Raw genomic sequence first — 14,486 nt, forward strand, 5'->3', positions numbered from 1 at the left:
GTCACTTTGAGCCCATGTGACTCGCACGCAGGTTTGGTCAGTGCAAACCTAGAAGCCCCAGGGTCCAGCGGTCCCCACCGACATGGGCAGGCCCGGCTGGGGGCTCTGGGCCTCTCTGAGGAGGGAGGCCAGCCCCCCCCCCCAAGGAAGAGAGGCAAAGGCGCAGGCCGGCACCAGCCGCCCCCACGGCGAGGGAGCGTGTGCGCCCCTCGGGGTCCTTCCCCGCCCCAGCCCCTCGTCCGTCTCCGCCACTGGCGCACAGCGCCCGGGTCTGCTCTCGCCCCGTTCCCCTGCCGAAAGAAGGACTTAACTCACTTGTAGACTTTGTTTCCCGTTTCTGCTCCTCCGTTTCTCGTATTTTTTCCCCTTTTCCTCCTGTTGTTCCTTTCTCACTTTTTATGCCTTTTGTCCCCCGCTTGTTTTATTTCGCCTCCTCCTGTCCCGCTGCCCCCTTCCTCTCCCCACTCCTGTCCTCCTGCCTGTGTCCCCTCCTCTCCTCTCCCCTGTTCGGTCCTTTTTGAAGTTGAGCCCAGTGGCGGGACTCCGCGGCGTAGACCTCTCTCCTTCTGCCCTTGCTGTGTCCATGAAGGTAACGTAACCCCGCCTCGTCCCCACTGCCCTGCGGGGGGCCGAGGACCTCAGCCAAGCAGGGACCCAGAGCCCGGCTCCTTGGCTCTTTCCCTGACCCCTGACCGCCCCAGCCCCCAGCCCCACGGGCGAGCGGCAGTTTCCTACACGGTACAGTATCCCTTTGACCGTCTCAGGGGCCTGGGGCGCAGGGATCCTCGAGGGATGGGAGGGCGCCCCTGCTCCGGCGCCACTGTTTGTGGCCGGGCCTTTGGTCCCGCATCCGCCAGCCCGGAGGGGCCAGGGCACGGGTGCGGGGCTCCCCGCCCGCGCGCAGCCCAGTACGAGTGGAGTCGAGGAATACTGTCCCCCCGCCCAGAGCCCCCAGCAGCCCCGCCCAGTGTCTTGCCGTGTTCTACCGTCTGATCTGGAGTCTGCGGTGATGCGACTGTGTTGAGGGGCATGTGGGCGGGGAGTGTGGCCGCCACCAGCCCTCGCTGATCCCTGCTCCGCGCCCCGGGCCTCTCCCCCGGCCTCCCGGCCCCGCGCCCGCCTCATCAGCCGCGAGCTCAGGAGCCGTGTCGGCCATGGGGAGGTGGGCGGGACGGGGACCCCCCGGGGCGGTGGCGGCCCGCTGCGGGGGACAGCCTGCATGCCTGAGGCTCCCCCTTCCGCGGGCACGCGGGCACACTGTGCAGAGACGGCGAGGGGATGCGTGGAACCGTGCCGCGGGCCGCCTTCAGAGCCAGAGTGCCCGTCCATGGGGTGGGCGGGGGACTCCGGGGAACCTCGGGCGCACACGCCCCAGCCACAGGCGGGAGGGGGCCGCGGCCTTCGGGGCGGGGCTCAGCGCCAGGCCGCACCCGGGGGCGGGGAGGGGGGCACCCGGACGCGACTCAGCCTTACTCCTCCAGAGGGCCGCCCCCAGCTCCAAGGCGGGCTGGCTCGGGCATACTGTGTTCCGAGCAAACCCCGCAGAGGAGGGTGGTCTTCGAGGGGTGTGCAGGAAGGTCAAGGGGGTGAAGAGGGCAAGCAGCAAGCCAGGGCGCTCACGCCACGCCTCCCCCCAGCTCCGACCCTGCATGCTTCCGGGGCTTTCACTAGGATACATCCTCCAATTAGGGGGCTCTTAAGATGGAAGGGAGTTTGAATTCCAAAGCCCTCGTGAGCACCTGCGGGATGTACAGTTGTATGGTGTGCACACAAAGGCACATTTCCAGGAACACCCGTCCATAGCTTTCATCACACACTCAAAAGGGACCGTGACCCAGAAGCACTGCTGGGCCACTGACGTAGGCTGCCTTACGCCTTCAGGCAGGACCGTGCTAGAGCCAGGAGCTGCTTGGGGCTCCCAGGAAAAGGGGCCCGTCCCCTCCACGGGTGGTCTGCTTCCTCGGAGAGTTCTTCCTTTCATCCCCCTGCTGTGGCCGAGGCCCGTGGCTCCTGGAGCCGCTCTTGGAAATGTGGGTGACAGCCGTGGGGCGGTGCTGGGCTGCCAGGTAGCAGGCCGTCACCAGCTCTGGAAGCTGCCGCTGCTAATAGGACACCTAGTCCATAGCAAGTATTCAGTAAACCTTAAACGAATGAGGGGAAGGAAAAAAAAGAAAAAAGACGAGCAAAGCAATCTTAAGACATCCCAAAAGGAAATCCCTATGCAGGAGACGAGGGTGTCTGGAGGAAGGAGTGAACAGACCCCGCGGGCCTGGGCCTGGGAGGGGCGAGGGCAGGACTAGCAGGGAGAGCGGCCTCAGTTAGACCCTGGGGCGGGCGGGAAGCCGAGGCGCCGCCTCCTCGCCCCTTCCCCGCGCTGCAGGCAGACTTTGAACCCGGCCTGGGAGTGTTCCAGCAGCATCTTGCTCGGCTCTCTTTGCACATTTGCCCTGTGTGATGGTTCCTTGCGTCCGGGGCGGACAGCGACCCTCGTCACCGCCTGACTCGGCCCCTCTCTTGGCAGGCATGGGCAAGAAGGACGACCCCAAGCTGATGCAGGAGTGGTTCAAGCTGGTGCAGGAGAAGAACGCCATGGTGCGCTACGAGTCGGAGCTGATGATCTTGTGAGTGGCCGCGGGACGGCGCGCCCGGCAGTGGGGGGCCTCCGCCCGGGGCCTGTCACCTGCCCAAAGTGGGCGGGCGCAGGAGGCTTGGTCCCTGAGTCACTGGGACTTGTCTTCCTTCCCTCCCTGCTACCTCAGTGCCCGAGAACTAGAACTAGAAGACAGGCAGAGCCGGCTGCAGCAGGAGCTCCGGGAGCGCATGGCCGTGGAAGGTGAGGAGGGGTGAGGGGGGTGAGCGGGTGACTGTGAAGGTGAGGAGGGGTGAGGGGGGTGAGCGGGTGACTGTGAAGGTGAGGAAGGGTGAGGGGGTGAGCGGGTGACTGTGAAGGTGAGGAGGGGTGAGCGGGTGACTGTGAAGGTGAGGAGGGGTGAGCGGGTGACTGAAGGTGAGGAGGGGTGAGCGGGTGACTGTGAAGGTGAGGAGGGGTGAGCGGGTGACTGAAGGTGAGGAGGGGTGAGCGGGTGACTGTGAAGGTGAGGAGGGGTGAGCGGGTGGCTGTGAAGGTGAGGAGGGGTGAGCGGGTGACTGAAGGTGAGGAGGGGTGAGCGGGTGACTGAAGGTGAGGAGGGGGTGAGCGGGTGACTGTGAAGGTGAGGAGGGGTGAGCGGGTGACTGAAGGTGAGGAGGGGTGAGCGGGTGACTGAAGGTGAGGAGGGGTGAGCGGGTGACTGAAGGTGAGGAGGGGTGAGCGGGTGACTGTGAAGGTGAGGAGGGGTGAGCGGGTGACTGAAGGTGAGGAGGGGGTGAGCGGGTGACTGTGAAGGTGAGGAGGGGTGAGCGGGTGACTGAAGGTGAGGAGGGGTGAGCGGGTGACTGAAGGTGAGGAGGGGGTGAGCGGGTGACTGTGAAGGTGAGGAGGGGTGAGCGGGTGACTGAAGGTGAGGAGGGGTGAGCGGGTGACTGAAGGTGAGGAGGGGGTGAGCGGGTGACTGTGAAGGTGAGGAGGGGTGAGCGGGTGACTGAAGGTGAGGAGGGGTGAGCGGGTGACTGAAGGTGAGGAGGGGTGAGCGGGTGATTGAAGGTGAGGAGGGGTGAGCGGGTGACTGTGAAGGTGAGGAGGGGTGAGGGGGTGACTGAAGGTGAGGAGGGGTGAGCGGGTGACTGTGAAGGTGAGGAGGGGTGAGCGGGTGACTGTGAAGGTGAGGAGGGGTGAGCGGGTGACTGAAGGTGAGTGGGGTGAGCGGGTGACTGTGAAGGTGAGGGGGGGTGAGCGGGTGACTGTGAAGGTGAGGGGGTGAGCGGGTGACTGTGAAGGTGAGGAGGGGTGAGCGGGTGACTGAAGGTGAGGGGGGTGAGCGGGTGACTGTGAAGGTGAGGGGGTGAGCGGGTGACTGTGAAGGTGAGGAGGGGTGAGGGGGTGACTGAAGGTGAGGAGGGGTGAGCGGGTGACTGTGAAGGTGAGGAGGGGTGAGCGGGTGACTGTGAAGGTGAGGGGTAAGGGGATGCCCTGGAAGGTGAGGAGGGGGTGAGCAGGTGACTGTGAAGGTGAGGGGTAAGGGGATGCCCTGGAAGGTGAGGAGGGGAGTGAATGGCCCTGGACGGTGAGGTGGGTGAGGTGGGGGTGAGCGGCCTAGAGGAGGGGGTGTGGGCCGCTGCCTCCCTGTCCCTTCCTAACTAAAGTCTTTGGCCCCCGCAGACCACCTGAAAACCGAGGAGGAGCTGTCTGAGGAGAAGAAGATCCTGAACGAGATGCTGGATGTGGTGGAGCAGAGGGACTCCCTGGTAGCCCTGCTGGAGGAGCAGCGGCTCCGCGAGAAGGAGGAGGACAGGGACCTGGAGGCTGCCATGCTCTCCAAGGGCTTCAGCCTCAACTGGTCCTGAGCCGCCGCCGGCGCTCGGCCGGTTGCTCCACCGGCCCCGCCTGGCCCAGGCTGCGTCCCGAGCCACGCAGACCCGGAGGTCCAGGAAGTCCTGGCGCCCCGGGAGCGTGCACCCGAAGGCCCGCGTGCCTCGTCAAAAGTGCGTCGAGTCTCGCGTGCTGCGGGAAACCCCGGGGGACGACGGTTCTCCGAGGTAACTCGGCCTCCTGGGAAGAGGCCCACCCGGGCTTCCCACCCCGAAGAGAGGAGCACGGCGCATAGATGTCAGACGAAGGCTGGCGTGCCTGCGGGGGGCGTGTGGCGAGCCCGTTCTTCCACGGTGTGTTCGAGGAGACAGGATCCGCTCCCTCCTTGTCAGAGCCTCCGGCGTGCGCCTGCACAGCACTGACAGGCGGCCATCTTTTTCATCCTCCCCAAAGCACCACCAAAGAAACACCAGAATCACCCTGTGAGAAGCTGGGTGTGAGCGGAGACCAAGAGGGTGCAACGGCGACGCCCGCCCAGCCTCGTGCCAGGAGCCCCGCGTCCTTCCCACGCGTGCAGCAGGAGCGGGGCCTTGCCTGGCCCACCCCACACACTGGACCCCAAGTGGCCAAACACCCCAGCATCTTGCCAGCCGTGGCCTGGCGCCTGTGGATTGCTGCATTTTGCTTTTTAACTTCACGACCGTTTTGACACTGGAAAAAAAACTGACCCCGGGGGGCTGGGGCGCGGCCTGTACCCGAAGCCCCCGTCGGCAGGCAGGCGCGTCGTCACTGCTAAGTGCTTCCCGCCAGGGCAGGAGCCCATCCCGCCCGTGGCGTTCTTTCCTGTGTTTGCACATTGAAATGAAGCTGATGGTCCGGCAAGACCTTCAGCCACTTTGGACCCTTTTTGTCCATTAAATTATTTTTTTTGATACTTGAAAAGAAGCAGCTTTTTTTGTATCTTTACTAGAGACCCTGATCACCTGGCCCCTGGACACAGGAGCAACGTGCATATCTCCGCCACATCCCACGGGCCGATCCAACAGCTACGGGACGCCTGGGACGCACATCTGTTCCTCGGTGTCCTTGAGAGCGTTACTGGCCGGCGGGCATCAGGGAGCAGCTCGAGACCCCCGGGCAGCTCCTTGCTCACAGCTGCCCTGACTCCTCTGCTGCCTGGGTCCCGCCCCTGCCTGCCCACCCAGCACCCTGCTCCCACCACAGGGCCAAGCCTGTAGGGTCAGAACCATCACTGTTGTCCTGGGCCGAGCCAAAAGGCTAAGATGCAAGTCTTGTCCCTCCCTCTCGGGAGCCCATATTTCCTCAGTTTTGGTGCCAGGGTTTGACTCTCATGACACGTCTTAAGAAAGTTGGGGGGTAAGCCCTTTCCCAGCATGAGACAGCCTGGGGCGGGGACCTGGTGCTCCGCCAGGCTAAGAAGCGTCCCCTTGGCCCTGCCGACGGCGAGACCCGAGAGGAGTGTCTGGTGCAGCAGGACCGCGGTTGAGGCTGGCCCCCCAAACAGGGGCGCCAACGCAGTCCTCCCTCCAGCCGACGGGATCTCCAGGGGGAGGCAAGCCTCCGAATCTTAGAGGGGACGGGCACCAGGTCACCAGCTCTTAATGCCAAACTCCGTTCATTTCTCAAGGTCCAGCCGGAGCCTGGCCGTGCGCAGCCCACACTGGCAGGCAAAGCAGGTGGCCGGGCGTTGTCCCATCAGCAGGACTGGCAGGGAGGCTCCCCGTCAGGGCCAGGCCAGTCCAGAAGGGGTCCTCCAGCCAGTTCCTGGCAGGGAGGGCCTGGGGGAGAGGACAAGAGGCCCTGCCCCTCTTCCCAGCTTCCTCAGGGCGCAACGGGGAAGGGCCCACACCAATGGCGGCTCCCCATGCGGCCGGGCCGGGCGCCAGCGTGACCACTCATTCTAACTCTGGAGGCATGAAGGCCCTGTCCTACCCTCACTGTGTCCCAAAGCTGCTGTCGCGCTCCTGTGGCACTGTGCTGCTAGCAGCCCTCAAGCTCTGACTTCTTCCCATCCTGTGTTCCGATGAGGCGAAGTCTCCATTTTTTTTCTATTTTCTTCAAAGGAGGGGACAAGAGTGTCACAGATTCCACCTTCCAACCCCGCCTTCCAACAAAACCGGCCTGGGGACAGGAGCTCCCTGGCCGGCGTGGCCTTCTCCCTCTCCACCACGGTCAGCCAAGTCCCGGCGCACTGCCCCATCCCTGGCAGCTCCTCCCAGCCCCGGGGCAGGAGAGCCCTGCTCGGGGCCACTCGCACGGGAAGGGGCATTAGCCGTGGGAGGCAGGGACCCTGGGCCACACCTCCCGGCCCTGGCTGCTGCCGCCCAGGCCCAGTCAACCTTGACTCCGCTGCCTCCTTCCACAGCACACGCTGCCACCCGCTGTCACTAGAAAGGGGGGCCAAAGACCCGACCGAGGCTTCCGAAACCCCCCAGCCTGCAGGATGTGCCCCGGCTCACCCCTCTCCGCTGAGTGAGGACGGCAGGTCCCGGTGGAGCACTTTTTTTTCTTCTTTTTTTTTTTTTAACACTCCCATTTTGTAACGGCTAGTTCGTGGTTGGTTTTCGCACTGCGGCAACAGGCCACATGACCCACGCATGCAGCTTCCCTAATGGGTTTCCTTCCCCAGAGCTCAAGTCCCCTTGTGGGGGGTGGGGGAGCAGGTACCTACAGAGAGGATGCCAGAGTTATTTTGAGTGAGCCCAAACACAAGGCACAAGACCCGGGGACCCAGGGACCCGGCTGAGCCTCGGAGGGGAGGCTGCCCTCTGTCCCCGAGGTCGAGGGCCAGCTGGCCGGCCTTGTGGCGTGGGCTCCTGACCCTGCCAGGGCCGGGTCTCCGGGGCCCATGCCCCCAGGAGCCATCCTCACGCCGATTCGGACCATGGTAGGCCATTCTGTACCACATGAAAAGAGGAGAAACTTTCCAAGGGGGCAGAGTGATGAAGGCCACGTACATCCGACTCACCAACAGGAATGGTCCACTTTATACGCAATAAAAGTTTTTGAAAGAAACACCGGGTGAGTTTACGTCACTTCACTGGACTTGGCAGGGAGCCCTGGTGGCCGTCGATCGTGTGGCAGGTGCGTGTACAAGGTTGTTGAAAAGATGCAACTTTCAAAAACTGTCCGTGCCCCTATCTGGTGGCTCCCGTTACCCTGGCTCAGCCACCAGCTGCTGTCACCTGGGGAAGTGTCCGCAGCGGCCTGGTAAGCTGCTCTCGAGAACCACGACCACGTCCTCTTGAGAAGCGTGTTCTCTGAACAGGTGACTCTCTGTGTCCGAATGAGCCTCTGGGCCCGGCCGCCTCCCACCCAGGGCTCCGTCCCCTCACACAGCCCAGCAGGCAGCCCGCAGGCGTGTCCAGGCCTCGGGCCTCCGTGGGCCACGCAGGTTCCTTCAGTGCAGAGGGCCCCGGGCTCGACCTGGGGGGTCGACAGGAACCGCCCTGCCCAGCTCTTCTCCCGTGGCTGCCAGAACCCTCCTGGGCGGCTCTTCCTAATAGAGAACTTCCGGTTCCCTTCCCCTCCCCTGGGAGTGCTGGCTTCTCAGGAGAAGAGCGGGCCTCGTGACCACCTCACGGCTAATCCCAGAGGCGGGTGGCCTGCCTCAGGAGCAGCGAACAGGCGCTGAGGGCCCCCGTGCCGGCCGGAGCGCAGCCTGCAGGTCCGTGGCAGCCACTGGAAGGCTGCCTCCCAGTCAGGGACGTGGCCAGCTATCCCAGAAGGAAGACGGTCAGCCTGGTGGGGACAAGTGTCAGCAGCTCAGGTGTACACCTACTATGGCCCTGGATTGCCGGGAGGAAGAGCGGACGTTGGCCCCTCGCCTCTTGGGAAGGGAGGGGGAGCCGGGCAGCAGCCTGTCCTCCGAGGGGCTCCCTGGGATGCCACCTCCCTGCTGCCCCCTTGGAAACTCCTTCCTGAGCCCGTCGCAGTCGCTTCTTAGGACCAGAGTCAGAAATGTTCGGGCAGAGAGGGCACCGCGTCCCTTCCCTTTATAGCCCGGCCAGATCCCCGGGGCCCAGGTGGTCCCCCCCGCAGCGGTGCCCCGTGAGGACGGCGGGAAGTGCGTGCCCCGCCTCACCACTGGCGCCCTGAGCCAGGCAACCTCCAGGCGTTCCCCAGCGGCCTCCTACCGTGGGCCTGTCCTGAGGTCCCGGCCCCTTGGCGTAGGCCACGTGCACCAGCCCCCAGACTGGAGGACGCGGGGAAGGGGGACCCGTGAAGCCTGCATGTCCCTCTCTTTGTGTCCTTCCTGAAGCCGAGCTGGAGCCATCCAGGAGCCCGGGCAGCCCCGGGCGCCCCTGGGCACCCCAACTGCAGCCAGCTTGGAGGGGTCAGGCCCCGGGACGGAGCAGGATCCCACAGAGGCTCCCCATGAAGGCAGCGTAGCCTGGACCTGGCAGGACCAACGTGGCCCTGGGTGGCCTCCACAGAAGGCTGCCCCGGAAGGGCCTGCTGCACCCGCTGCCGCCGTGAAGAGGGGGGCACCTGGTGTGGCCCCCCAGGAGAGCGCGGGCAGGTGTGGAGGCAGGGAAAGCAGCATCGGGGCTCAGACCCGAAATGTCATTCCTGCCTCGCCCCACTTCGCAAACTCCTCTGAACCCCGATTTCCCCCTAACGCTGGGATTTCCCCCGACCTACGTGACTGGTTGGGGGGGTCAATGTGCTGAAGGGCTTGAGGTGGGTTTTTTTTCCAGGAGGTACTGGATGGAACCCCGGACCTCGTCCACAGGAAGCATGTGCTTGACCGCTGAGCTGCACCCGCTGCCTGGTTTTAGATTCTTGAATCGGGGTCCGTGTGGTTGCTGAAGAAGTGCTGAGCGCTGAGGGACTCGGGAGGGCCCCCCGCGCCTCTGGGGCTGGATCTCCCTTTGGGATCTCCCAACAGTGGTGTGCGTTTATTTTTAATTTTTAAACGCTGGCTGGAGTCTTCTGTTTGCTCCCGTGGGCTTCCTCGATGCCAGTCTTCGGGCTCTGCTGCCACCAGCCACCTGCACCCGCAGCTCCAGGAACCCACCACGGGTCCCGGGTCCTCCACCGGTCATGAGCAAGGATAAGGGACTCGTCCAAATCCGTGGCGATGGCCACTGAGGGCCAAGAGCCCAAAGAGCTGGGCGTTCACTCTCACCAGCTGGGGTCTGGCAAAGCAGCGATGAGAAAAGCAAGAGCTGGTTGGCCGAGGAAAAACCCCTCAAGGCCCCAGCCCCTGGCCCTCTGGCCTGCAGGCTGCTCCCCCAGCAGTTTGGATGCCAGATCTTTGCCCTTAGGAGGGAAGAAAAAAAATAAGCACCTTACACCCGACAGCCCCCTTTCCCAGCTGTATTTTATTTCATAAAAACATTTTTAAGAACTGAAGATTTTTAAAGTGTACCCAGGGCCAGGCTCTCAGCACCAGCATCTTGGGACTGGAGAACATCCCTGGCCCCAAGTTTTCGTCAAACTGCTCTTCACATCACCTGTAAAATCTGGAGCGGGGAGGACGGAGGCTTGGGGATGGGGGCGTCTGCTTGAGGCCAGGCCCTGGATTCTGTGGTCCAGCAGCCTTCCCGGGACCCTGCCAGCTCACGCCAGCCCCAGGGGACACTCAGGTAGTGTGCCTCCCAGCGGCCTCGTGAGGCAGCAGCCCCAGGGAGGGGCCTTCGCTCCTGAGGGGTGGCCACCGAGGGCCACTCTCGCCCACCCTGAAAGGGCCTCCTCGGCCGCCGGTCCTGGACGGTGAGCAGCCGGGCCCGGCCGCCGTCATCCTCAGGCAAGGTGCCCAGAAGAAGCTTCCGGAACAGACAGGTCTTCTGAAGCACCGTGTCTGAGGAGAGTGGGGACACAAGCCACTCACCCCGACTGTGTCACCGAGAACAAGTCAGATAAGAGCACCGCAGCCTGGACAGCCGGGGGACGCCCTGCTGACGTCCCGCCTGTCGGGTGGAGGGGACGCGGCTTTCTCTGTGGCAACAGATAGGAAGTGACCTTTCTTCAGTGTCCCCCCTTCCACCGCTGCCGCTCCTCAGGGGGCCAGCAGCCAAAACAGTCAGTCTTTACCGTTTCCCTCTGACTTGGAGTAAAGTCACACCCTGAGTGGGGCTGGGCCATGCCCTAAAGCTGACCCTGAGGCTGAGGCTCCCCAGGCACCTCCCTGGGCACCTCCCTGGCCGTTCTCTGGGGCAAAGGGTTGGCTTGGGGATTTCTCTGGTTGGACAAGTGCCACCACTAGTTAGTAAGAATTTCCCCTCCTGCTGTCCCTTAGCATTACCGTATGTCTTGAAAGAAAAGGGCAAGAAGAAACTTGTCTTCTCCCCCAGGCTTTTGGGGGGGCTGAAGGACATCCATCTCGCCAGCACTTCCCAGTGCTGCTTCGGCTCAGCGCAGCTCTGGGTGGCCCTGGAGGGCTTGGGAGGAGTGGGAGGGGGTGTTTAGGGCAATACAAAGACCCCTGTTCTCAGCGCCTCCTGAAACATTAGGAAACTGCCTGTCGAAGGAGGACGTGAAGGGGTGAGTTGGGGCGAGGCCTCGGCACACAGCGGTGGTCAGACGGCCCTGAGGAGCCCCCTGTGCTGCCCCCCGGCCCCCCAGAGAGGGTGAGCTTTCCACTCCCATCGGGTCAAGAGTGGGAAGGGGGCGAAGACTCAGTGCTTAGAGCAAGTGGAAGCAGCAGGACTCACTGCACCCCGAGTCTCCTCGCCCCAACCCCCCTGCTTCCCTCCCCCTGGAGAGTTCTACAAGGACCCAGGGAGGAAGAGGTCCAAAAGCAGGAGCTGAGACAAGCCGCCCACCCTGCCCGATGAGCTAGGGCGGTGAAGGAGGCCGAGAGGGGATGGCGCCCTGGCTCTGGCAACAAGGCCCGCTTGGGCACGAGAACTAGAAGATTCTCCTGGTTCGGACCTTCAAAGCTTGGCTCTGAGAGCAGAACGGTGAGTCCTGCCAGGGAAGGAGCCAGTGGGCAGCGTGTGGCGTTTAAGCTGGTGGGCACCCCAGGGCAGACGGCAGCGCCTGCGGCCCACCCCGGGGCATTCCCCGGGTGTCCTTGGCCCCACGGGATTGGGTGGGCTCCCGGTTTTAAAGCCAGCCATTTCTCACCCCCCTTCCCTCCAGACCCACCGAGGGGCTCCCCAGCCCCTCCGCGTTCCTTCCCTTGCACTCCTCTAAAGAGGATCCTGAGGGTCCCACCACCACCAAAGCCGGAAGAACACTCTCTCCTGGCAGCCACTTAGCCTTGTGAACTGAGGCTGGCTCCAGCTTGGCCCTCCAGGTCTGTTTTCTCGCCCCCCGTCAAACTGGATAATGGCATTCGCTCCCAGCTCCCCAGGGCGCAGTGAAGTTTAAAGAAAGTAGTGGATGCCCCTGGGCTCTGAGTTTTAGGGTGCCGCCCTGTCTGTCCCCCGGAGGGTGCAGAGCCCCCATGGGCTCCCCCTCCCTGGAGGTCAAGTCTGCCCAAGCGGACGTACCAGCCGCCCCGCAGAGCCACACCCTGCCTCCACTGCCGGAAACGAGAAAGGCAGCAGCTGGCAAGCACGGACTCCAGGGAGGACACCTGAGGCTCAGCAGGACTTTGCAGGACAGGAAGGAAGCTGGTGGGCTGGGTGGAGGGGAAGCCAGGTGAGAACTCCACGCAGGTCAGCGGTGAGTCCTGGCCTTTGTGGTCAAACCCAGACATTGGTCTGAGCCGGTCCCTCCCTTCAAAGAACACGAAGTCCCCCTAGGACCACACAGAGCCACATGGCCCTGGCCCGTGGGGGCAGAAGTCTTGACTCTGGCTTCTCAGCATCCTGCCCCCACATAAAACATTCAAGCCAGCTGCAGCCAGGCTCCCCTTCCCCTCCCGTGGCTTGGCGTGACGCAGCAGCACCCAGCAGCTACTTCAGAACCGGCAGTGACAACGGGAAGGAGGCCCGGGGGCTGGGGGGCTGGCCCAGGGGGCTCTTTGGCGGAGTCAGCCCACCGTCCCCTGGGAGATCCCCATGCGCCTTCCCCAGGGGGCCATTCTGCGCCATAGCACGGCTCTGGGAGGGGACTCTTTTGAAGTCTTCGGCCCTTGGCCCTTGGAGCCAGCTGTCTTAAAGTCACTCTGCCTTGGTTCTGCCTGGGGGGTGTCAGTTGCAACCGTGGGTCGTCTGGCCCCAGAACCAGCGGTCCAGGGAAGGCCTGCTATAAAGTAAGGTGGGAAATTCCCGCCTGGCTGTTGTGCTCGGGACAGGTGGTGAGTCATGGTCACAAGCCTCTCTCAGCTTCCCCCAGGGCCCCCAGCACACAGCCTCCGGCCGGGCAGGGCTCCAGGTAGGCTTTCCAGCAGGGACAGCTCGGCTCTAGCCTTCAGCACCGGGGCCCTGGTTCTGGACCCCTTCATCTATCCCCCACCCTCCAGCAGGATGGGTTTCCTTTTCCTGGCTCCAGACGCCCCAGCCGGCCAACACCCACCTGTCCAGGGCCGGGTACGCACTCCCCCTTGACCGGGAAAGCTCCTTGCAGGAGGGAAGTTCCCCCAGGCAGGAACCCACTCCTTTCGCGCATGCCCAGGATGGGATGCTGTGGGCAGGCCTCTGTGCACATTTCCAGGGACGTCACTGTCACCACTGCCACCCCCTCCCTTGTCCCCAGCCCTCCCCAGGCCCTGGCTGGCGGGCACCCTCAGACCCAGCCAGCGCTCCACCCCACTGCTGGTGTCTTGGGTGTCAGCTGCCCAGTGTCCACTGGAAGATGGGAACTGCGGGCTGGAGCCCCCCTCTTGGGTCTCAGGGCAGAGTCCCCAAGTCTGGGGCCCATGAGGGGGCTCTGGGCATCTTACTCAGCTTGAGTCTTGTTAATGAGCCTCCCCCCTCCTTCGTACCTCTGTGAGTTTGACCTCGAGAGCCCTGGGGTCCCCGGTCCCTCCGGCCTCGACCCCTTGCACGCAGTGGGCAACTCAGGAGAAGTCAGGGCACACCAGCGCCCTCCTCGGGGCCCGCCACCCCCTGTCCCACCCCAGGCCTTTGGCAGGGATTTGTTGCTTAGTTCCTGTCCCAGAGGTGGGAAGGAGGGGTGGGGGGGCAAAGGCGGGAAGGCCCAGCTGGAGCACCTTACAGCCCACGTGAGCAGCGCGGAGGAGGACGGTGGCGGCGTGTGTGGGCTTGCGGGAGCTCTGGCCCCACGCCGGGCACGTCTGGGGAGGTGGAGGCACCAGAGGGTAGAGCGGGAGCCCCTCTGCCGTCCTTCTGCACTGGTTTCCTTCCTCCCCAGGAAGCCTGGGTCTCTCACCTCCTGCAGCTTGAGGGGGCAAGGTGGCTGCAGAGGCAGGTGCCAGAGCTCACTCGGCAAGTCCCAGGTGTAAGAAATGGAGATCAGTTTAGTTTGTACATAAAGGAAGAAAAGCCTAATTAACGTAACCTGGCAGCCTCCGGCCTCAGTCTCCCACTCCCGGGTTAAGCAGGAACAAAGGAAACCAGCTTCAGCCAGTCCAATAGGCAGTAAAAAAGGATGCCCAAGAAAGAAAGAGCTAAGTCAATACCAGTTCAGCACTAAATTCCTTTCCTTATTTGGCAAAGCAGAGCAGGTAAAAGCCCAAATGGTTGGAATGTGATGGGGGAAGCGGTTAATCACAAGCTTTTGCGCGGGAAAGTTAGATCTTCTCGGATAGGCTGTAACCCCTGAAGTATCCAGTCTATGGAGAAACAGGGGAAGGGCTTGTGTGCTCAGCTTAGGGGTATAAATTGTGTGATTCTTCTTTGTTCGGGGCACCAGCCACGTTTTCTGGTCGTGCGCCTCTTCTTGCAAGATCGAGAATAAATTCATTTCTTCAGCAATCGGGTAAGCCTTATTTTCTTTCTAAAGGAGATTTCTTACCCAGGGGCGCACTGGCCCTCCCGCCTTCATGCTCCCACCGAGGTCCACTGAGCAACGCCGGGTGCCCGCCCTGCTCAGAAATGAGACCGACGTGGAGGAGAAGTTCATCACCAAGATGAGGTGCCCTGGGTGGAGCCCCAGAGGGCAGGGCGAGGGGCCCTCAGGGCGGTTCCCCGCTGGGCGCCTCGCAGGGGAGGGAGGGCTGAGGGGTGTGAGCACCCTGGGGCTGCCCTGGAAAGAGGGA

General features: G+C 63.4%; 1 protein-coding gene across 5 annotated transcripts in view; it reads left to right on the forward strand.

The window, feature by feature from the left end:
- MICAL3 (microtubule associated monooxygenase, calponin and LIM domain containing 3) overlaps window positions 1-7,444 on the forward strand; it is a 204,097-nt gene extending 196,653 nt beyond the window's left edge. For 3 of the 5 annotated variants that reach the window (XM_071210096.1, XM_071210095.1, XM_071210093.1), the window contains 3 exons: window positions 2,522-2,621; window positions 2,760-2,833; window positions 4,259-7,444. In XM_071210096.1, coding sequence (XP_071066197.1) covers window positions 2,522-2,621; window positions 2,760-2,833; window positions 4,259-4,443 — 359 coding nt within the window. In that variant the 3' untranslated portion in view covers window positions 4,444-7,444. Of the gene's footprint in view, window positions 1-523; window positions 590-2,521; window positions 2,622-2,759; window positions 2,834-4,258 lie in introns of all 5 variants that reach the window. The other 2 variants (XM_058282477.2, XM_071210094.1) reach the window with 1 other exon arrangement.
- Window positions 7,445-14,486: the final 7,042 nt, after the last annotated feature.

Source organism: Dasypus novemcinctus, chromosome 20 (genome assembly GCF_030445035.2).
Source record: "Dasypus novemcinctus isolate mDasNov1 chromosome 20, mDasNov1.1.hap2, whole genome shotgun sequence".
Taxonomy (NCBI): domain Eukaryota; kingdom Metazoa; phylum Chordata; class Mammalia; order Cingulata; family Dasypodidae; genus Dasypus; species Dasypus novemcinctus.